Below are 7,978 nucleotides of genomic sequence, written 5' to 3'. Positions count from 1 at the left end.
AAATTCTAAATTCACTTGTGGATGGATTTCTACACGATGGTGATTGTATTGAGTTCGAGTAAATTTAAATTCGTATAAAAAATATTAGATTTGGAGTATAGCACTTTTTAATAAATACGATTTTATATTTAAAACTCAAACTCAAAACTTTCGATTAAATATAAAAATATACTACTTCATGACAATCTCGTCGTTTTAAACTGGATTTAAAATATTATGTGGTTTCATGAACTTTAGAGCACGCATGGAGCAGCATCAATTGCTAGAGCAACTAAGCAACCCAAAAAGGATGTGGTCAGAGCTTTTCTCAATTCCTAAAATGTTTAGTACTTTATTAATTATGAAATAAAAAACAAACATTCAAACTGACGGAATAATAAATAGTAGTATAATCTTTTTTTTATTAATATTCAGAACGCACCTCAAAAATCTCATGCTCCCCATATATGCAAAATTGTGCTCTTATAGGTAGTGACGGAGTGAAAAATTTGAAGAAAAATGTGCAAACTTTTTTCTTAATTGTGTTATATAGGGTGTTTAAAATTATATAAATAATATATTTTTTTTTTATTAACATTCAGAACGCATCTCAAAAATCTCATGCTCCCCATATATGCAAAATTGTGGTCTTATATGGAGTGACGGAGTGAAAAATTTATAAAGGATGTGTAAATTTTTTTTTCTTCTTACTTATATTATAAAAGATGCTTAAAATTATATGTACACTTGTAATAGTTACCATCCAACTTCTTCATAACATATAATTTTTTAATAAAAAATATGTATCAGATCACTCTTTATTTAAGGTGGCTCCACCCATACTTACAAGAGTGGAGGAAGAGGGGTGCAAGGGGTCTAATTGAATCCCCTTATTGAAATATTATACTATGAAATAATAATAAAAATAATTATATATAGATAGTTAAATTTGTTTTATATGAAAAATTATGCATATATATTTTTTATTACTTTATTTGAATTCCTAGCTTCACTGCTAGAATAGCCCCACGAAACTGACCAAAAAGTCTTATCTTCTCATAAAATAGAATTTAAAAAATATTACATCTCCTGTCAACCCCTTGAACTATATAAATACATATTTTATTCCTCTGCTACCAATATTTTCCCAATTAAATATACACCACTCTTTTTTCTTCTTCCTTTCCATATGGAGTATATAATTAGCTAATGTTCTTCCAACAAACATATTGCTGATAAAGGGGTCAATAATTTTGGTATTCCAATATTGCAGCTAAAACAAACTCTTCTTTCTCTAACAGCTTGCAGTTTTCTGTTATATGGTAAATTTCATCATTTCCCCCCCTTCTTCTGCTAATTTATCATTTCTACAACTAGACAAATTGTATAGTTGTAGCTAAAACTGACGTTAGCAAAATCTATTTTTGTATATTATCACTGATTTATATGAATCAAGAATATGGTTGTTAGAGCCACTACTTTGCCCTTCACTAAATAAAACATACAGAGTTCCTTCAATATTTCCATTCTATCACACAAGCCCAACATTTAATTTTTCTGCAACCTGCAGCTAACTTAATTGTAAGCTTTTTTCTTTTTTCCTTTCATTCATGACTTGATTCTCGCCGTAATATCTAGAAAAGTTCATTAATCCATGCAGCGATAGGTTCAGAATTTAAAGTTTATGTGTTTAATATTTACATTGTTGCCATCGAATCAATTGCATCTGCAACTATATTAGTACTATATTTTTTTTTTGAAATTTTAGTGATTTTTCACGAGTACGTACACATTTTTGCTCCATGTTGGATTCAGTTCAAAATTTATTAATCCACGAGTTGCATTATTTTTTTTTTCAGGTATCAATGGAGAATTTGGATTGGAATGAAACTCCAGACAATTTTGGAGCTTCATTTGATCCAATACACGTAATTTCAAATTGGAATATGCCACAACGCCAAGAAGCTGCTATGAGATTGGCTGCTGATTCAATGGCTGCTAAATCCGGAGCAGATCCAACCCGGAATTGTACTGAAATGGGGTTTTCTTCTTCACCAATGCTACTCAATATTCCAAATTACATCACTGATAATAATAATAATAATCATCCAATGTGCCTAATGGATGATTTTGGTGTCCAAGTGGTTAAGCCTGGAACTGGGTTACTATCCAACACTGTATCTCTAGAATCCATTGATTGTTTACTATCAGCAACTACCACCAACAATACGGACACGTCAGTTGAAGACGATGGCATGTCCGTAATTTTTGGTGATTCGAATAGCTTGTGGAATTCTGGGGAGTGTTCAGACATAAATGCTACTAAGCTGTCGCCAGGTTATGAACAGCTTTTGACCTGTCTGCCTACTACTACTGATAACAAAATAGTGGTAGAAGAAGAAAATAAAAGAAAACGGAAACATAATGAGCTTGATGAGGTGGTCTCAAAATCATCTCTGGGGAATTCTCCGAACGAGTTCAATCTATTCCAGTCAAATTCGTTGACTGGAGGAGGTTGCAGAAATAATTTTCGTCTAATTTCGGGTAAGCAGTCCAAGTGTAAGAAGCCAAGGACAACAGAAAGTAATATTACTAACAATAACAATAAGCGTCCGACTTCATCAAACATTAATTTCCAACAAGCTACCTCATCAGCATCCTCAATAGATCAAGAGCCTGACCCAGAGGCGATCGCGCAGATGAAGGAGATGATATACCGTGCAGCAGCATTCAGGCCAGTGGACTTCGGTACTGAAGTACTCGAAAAGCCTAAAAGGAAGAACGTAAGAATATCAACGGATCCACAGACAGTAGCGGCGAGGCAAAGGAGAGAAAGAATAAGTGAAAGGATTAGGGTTTTGCAAAGGCTAGTACCAGGAGGAAGCAAAATGGATACAGCATCAATGCTTGATGAAGCAGCAAATTATTTGAAGTTCTTGAGGTCACAAGTGAAAGCATTGGAAGCAATAGGCCAAAAACAAGACCCTTTTGCTTCATTAGTACCATTTAATTACCCAATTCCCATGCAATTACCACATTATCCATTACTACAAAACCCTAATCCAATTCATCGACCAAAGAGTTAACATGCTCTTTTATTTTGTTGTTGAAAAGAAATCCAAGAGGAAAGGGACAATAAAAATATGTAGTGTAAAAACTTTCTAGTTTCTTTTTTTTTTAGTTCTCTTTGTTATTTGTCGTAATTATTCTGCAGACGGAGGTTAATTTTTTTCTTCCTCCCCTCAGCTTTCTATCAATCAGATGGGACTTAGAAATATTTCTAGTACGTATATAGGAGTTGATAATTTTTTTTTCTTTGCATGGAACCGAAAAGAACTTGCTCAATTTGTTTGGTAGCTTGTAACGGTAACACATTTAATGAGCACTTAATATTAAGACTAGATGAGTTTGAATTTGAACTTGATTTATTCGTGACAAATTCTTTGATGGTCATCACGAACAGTAATTATGTTACTAACAAGTAATTTCGATCTTGAACACCTTGAGATTGTTTGGTTGTTGTTCTAAATCTAGAATTCTTGAAACTTGGATCCACAAGTTAAATTTTGCTAGGCCGGGAGGAAGAGATTGTCCCACAGATAGAGAAAGAAATTGTAACAATAATTGCAATAAATATTTGCTGTATGAATCTTGATTATTGGTGAATATAATGGTGAAAAAAAGAGTTCTAACTTCGGGTAAATGATTTAATACTAGCAAAAGTTATTTATAATGTCAAAACTATTCATTAACCGCGTTGCTAAAATTTGTACAAAGGAGTAAAGAAATAACACATGAAGAAGTAAAGATAATATAATTATATTACAACATCTGCTTATATAAATAAAAAATAATTTTAAATTAAATAATTCAAATTAATTCTTCTAGTGTTTCTAGCTCCACCTCTAATTTATACAGGTTAATTAGACAAAAAAGGAAACATGTAGCTCTCTGTTTTAAGCATTTTGAAAAGCAAAAAAGAAAATTAAAGTTATCAACACTAAGACTCATCATTATTTCATAATTGAAGTCATTTTTACTGCCTAACTAAATAATCTTTATCCAAATTCATGATGAACTCATGATTACATATATACTCTAAAGCTTCAGTAATTTGGTAACTCGGTCCATTAATAATGAGCACCATAATGAAATCCACTACTACTCAAAAAGCCGTAAGTAATAATAAGGGTTATGATTAAGAAGGAGATCTTAAAAAGTGATTACCACTTTGTACCTGCAAGTTTAATTCTATTTAATTTCAGATTTTTGTACTTAGTTGGAGATCTTGAAAAAGAGTGAAGCTTATTTTAATGTAAAAGCAGTGAGCAAATTAAGTAAACAAATGAACAAAGGGACATCCTTTGTTAGTACTTACAATTAGTGAATCCTAGTCAGTGGTCCTGTCTCCTTGATTCGATCCAAAGCGTGCCCCTTGGTTTTCACTCCTAATCCTTATTGCTAACCACGTTTATTCTTCCTTTTTGGCACTTGGTTTTTGTTTTAATCCTCATCATCAGAATGTTTTATGCAAAAGAGGAGGATAAAACAATGCAAACCGCTACCATAATAATATAATATCAATTTATCATGATTTAGTGATAACAATGTTTGCAAACACATATTATGCATCTATTAGTGTGGTGTAAATATCGAGTGCGAATAATTTTTTTACCCATACAAATAAAAATGTGTGACCATGCTAAATTATGCCGTAAAGAGTGTGGTCTATTAGTTAATATTAGCTATTCAATAGTAGGAGCAACAAAATTTGTCAAATAATATCGGGATTCAAATTTCGTCAGTGGCAATAAAACATTCAAATAGGTGGTTTCTCTAGCTCGATCTTCGTAGGTGTTGATGGATCAAGTTATTGAATATTTATTCTGATAGAAGATAACATGATTCAATAGGAAGATGGATTCAAGATTTAAATTTAATGAATTCAATATATATTAAGTCTTCCTCTCCACTGAATCCGTTTAACTTTATAATTATGGGTTCAAATTTTTAATAATTTTAAAATTCTAATGGTTTCGCATATAAATTTATTTATGTTTGGTGAAAAAATATTGATTTTGGTTAAACTCATCAATACTTCACTATATATATCCACCTTTATCCGATAAAATAGCCTAGCTAGATACGTATAAAAGTTGTCATGAACATCATCGTTATAAAAAATGAAAAAGAGAAAAAGAAGCAGTCAAGAAGACATGCGTATAATTAATTCTTCTTGATGACGAGTAGGATGATGGTACAAGGCAAAGTGGTAGAAAAATGTGGGGTTTGGGCTTTTTGTAGTATGTTCCAAGAGGGGTTGGGGCAAATTGAACTTGTTTGATTGGATAGAATTAAGAGGTTAGAGATTTTGTTTACTAAATATAGCAAGTTCTGTTACTTGGACTTGTCACAATGCCCTACATGGTTCTCTTTCAAATTGCGTATAATGTGAACAAAATCGACATATTATAAGGTGATCATTATTGGCTTAGCTATGAGCTTTTTGTTGGTTTCACTCGGATTTAGTTACCCGCTTTGAACCCGATTAATTTAAATTTTTACCTAAAATATTCATTTGGTGAGTAAAATATAAAGACGAATTTTATTTTAAATTCAAAAGCCTTGATTAAGAAGAGAAGTAATTACAGTCCGCCACTGAAGTAGTGGCTACTTAGCTATGATTTGATGAGGTCGACAGTCTTAAACCAGCTGGACTAGTAGATTGTCACATCATGTATAACCGTTTATAGCAAAAATCAAAGTCAAATATTCATTCCATTGTCTCTATTTTCCCAAATTCTATTGATTTGGTCCTGAAAAGTTTACAGTACAATTTTTATTTGTGATTTTTTATTAGGTCTGTGGTGGTAACATAGAATTTTTGTGGTTAGAATTTATTTGTATGCATGTATTATAAAAGTGCATTTAGTGGGTCGGTTTTGGACGTAATAAATATCCGTCATTGAGACTTTTATCTTATCATTGTACTCCTTTCCATTATAGTGAATTCCTCCGTCTCTGCCCGTGGATTTTTTCCGCAAGTATTTTCACGTAAATCTCTGTGTCTTCTTCTTATTTCCTTTTACTTTGTGGTATTGCTTATTCTGTGTGAATATAACACCCTGTTCCCATGGATATAGGAATAAATAATTTGACTTTGATTTTAGCTAAACCAGTTGTGATAAGGCTATCTACTTGTTGTAGTTGATTTTATTCCCAACTCCTAGATGATTCATTAATATCAATTTAAAGATTGTCGACTGAGCTCATTTATAGCTATTACTTCTTTATCTAACAAGCTTTAGTTGATTTTTTGTTGGAATTAAGTCGTTTTATTAATGTTTTGATTGGGAACCAGAAAATTGAATAAGAGGGAGCCCAAAGTGTAGTAATTTTTTTATTTTTAAAAAAATGAGCTTAGCTAATATACTTGAATAACGCTATTTAACATGTATTCAACTTTTTAATATCCTTTACCTACTCCGAAACAACTTTAAATAACCGGAGTTTGAATATATACGTGACAAAGTAAGAATTCAGATATTCTCTATATCGTTCCAATTTTATTGGACATGTTTATTCATATTCTGTGTCCAGGAAATTGCATATCATAAACTCACATATGAGTGACTTTAGATATTTGACCTCAATAAGAAATGTTTTTAAAGAATAACCTTACTTACTTTTTAAATATAATATAAGTATCATTTTACCCCTCTACACCTCAAATATATTTTTAAAACTTTCCATACTTATTTTCTTTCAAATTTTATTTTTTATTATTTACACTTTTTATTTTTTTCCTTTAAGTTATTCTTCTATTTTTTATTATTTTCACTTTTTTATTTTTTTTCTTTAATTTTATTATTTTCACTTTTTATTTTTTTCCTTTAATTTTATTTCCATGTTTTAATTCATTTGCCTCAAACTTTATTTTTTTCTTTTTTCTTTTTTTCTCAAGCATCATCTATTTCTTTTTTTAATTCATTTGTCTTTAACCTTTATTTTTCTTTTATTTTTTATTTTTATCAATTCTTTTTTTTTCCTCATTTTTCTCAAAATTTATTTTTATTTTTTCCTCTCATTTTTTATTTTCTCAATTTTTTAAATTCTTCATTTTTTTCATAATCTTTATTTTTTTCTTGCCTTTTTTTTCTCACTCTTTTTTTTATTTCTCTATTTTGTTTGATCGTTTTTTTCTTTTTTCAGTTCTCTTTTTTTTTCGAATTTTATTTTTATTTTTTCTCTCATTTTCATTTTTCTCAATTTTTTTAATTCTTCACTTTTTTCTTGATCTTTATGTTTTTTCTTTCCTTTTTTTCACAATCTTTTTTTTATTTCTTTATTTTGTTTGATCGCTTTTTTCTGTTTTCTCAACTTCTATTATATTTTGCTAATAAATAAAAAATTGGATAATCCACAAAAGAATTTTCTTTTTTTGACATCAAAGCAAATTTAAGAGCATGAATTGTTATTACGAAATTCTTTGAAAATTCTTGAGATAAGTCGTGTCTCTGAGGCGAGAGTTATAGAATATCTCATAAATAAAGATATAATGTGGTAGTGTCAACTTTTGTTCGTGGGGCATAATTTATTATTTGAAAGTCCTTGAGCAAAGTCTTGCCTCTAAGGCAAGAGTTGTAGAACATTCCATAAATGAAGACATAACGTGGTAGTGTCAACTTTTACCCGTGAGGCATAATTTATTATTTGAAAGTCCTTGAACTGAGTCTTGCCTCTAAGGCAAGAGTTGTAGAACATCCCATAAATAAAGATATAACGTGGTAGTGTTAACTCTTGCCCGTGGGACATAATTTGTAGTTTGAAAGTCCTTGAGCTAAGTCTTACCTCTAAGGCAATACTTGTAGAATATCTCATAAATGAAAACATAACGTGGTAGAGTCAACTTTTGCCCGTGGGACATAATTTGTAGTTTGAAAGTCCTTGAGCTAATTAAGTCTTGCCTCTAAGGCAATAGTTGTAGAACATCTCATAA

The 7,978-nt window shown here is 30.7% G+C and overlaps 1 protein-coding gene across 2 annotated transcripts; it reads left to right on the top strand.

Annotated features, from left to right (window-relative positions):
• Positions 1-1,117: 1,117 nt before the first annotated feature.
• Positions 1,118-3,398, top strand: LOC107865801 (transcription factor bHLH87). 2 transcript variants are annotated; one of them, XM_016711988.2, is made up of 2 exons: positions 1,118-1,301; positions 1,839-3,398. In XM_016711988.2, the coding sequence occupies exons 1-2, from the start codon at positions 1,299-1,301 to the stop codon at positions 3,063-3,065; spliced, it is 1,230 nt and encodes a 409-aa protein (XP_016567474.1). In that variant the 5' UTR covers positions 1,118-1,298; the 3' UTR covers positions 3,066-3,398. The 2 variants fall into 2 exon arrangements, with proteins under 2 accessions (XP_016567474.1, XP_016567476.1); XM_016711990.2 differs by lacking the exon at positions 1,118-1,301 and adding an exon at positions 1,310-1,560.
• The last annotated feature ends 4,580 nt before the right edge of the window (positions 3,399-7,978 follow it).

The sequence above is a fragment of the Capsicum annuum genome, chromosome 3, assembly GCF_002878395.1.
Source record: "Capsicum annuum cultivar UCD-10X-F1 chromosome 3, UCD10Xv1.1, whole genome shotgun sequence".
NCBI lineage: Eukaryota > Viridiplantae > Streptophyta > Magnoliopsida > Solanales > Solanaceae > Capsicum > Capsicum annuum.
Note: the sequence above shows the minus strand (reverse complement) of the source record. Positions and strands in the feature narration are given on the sequence as shown.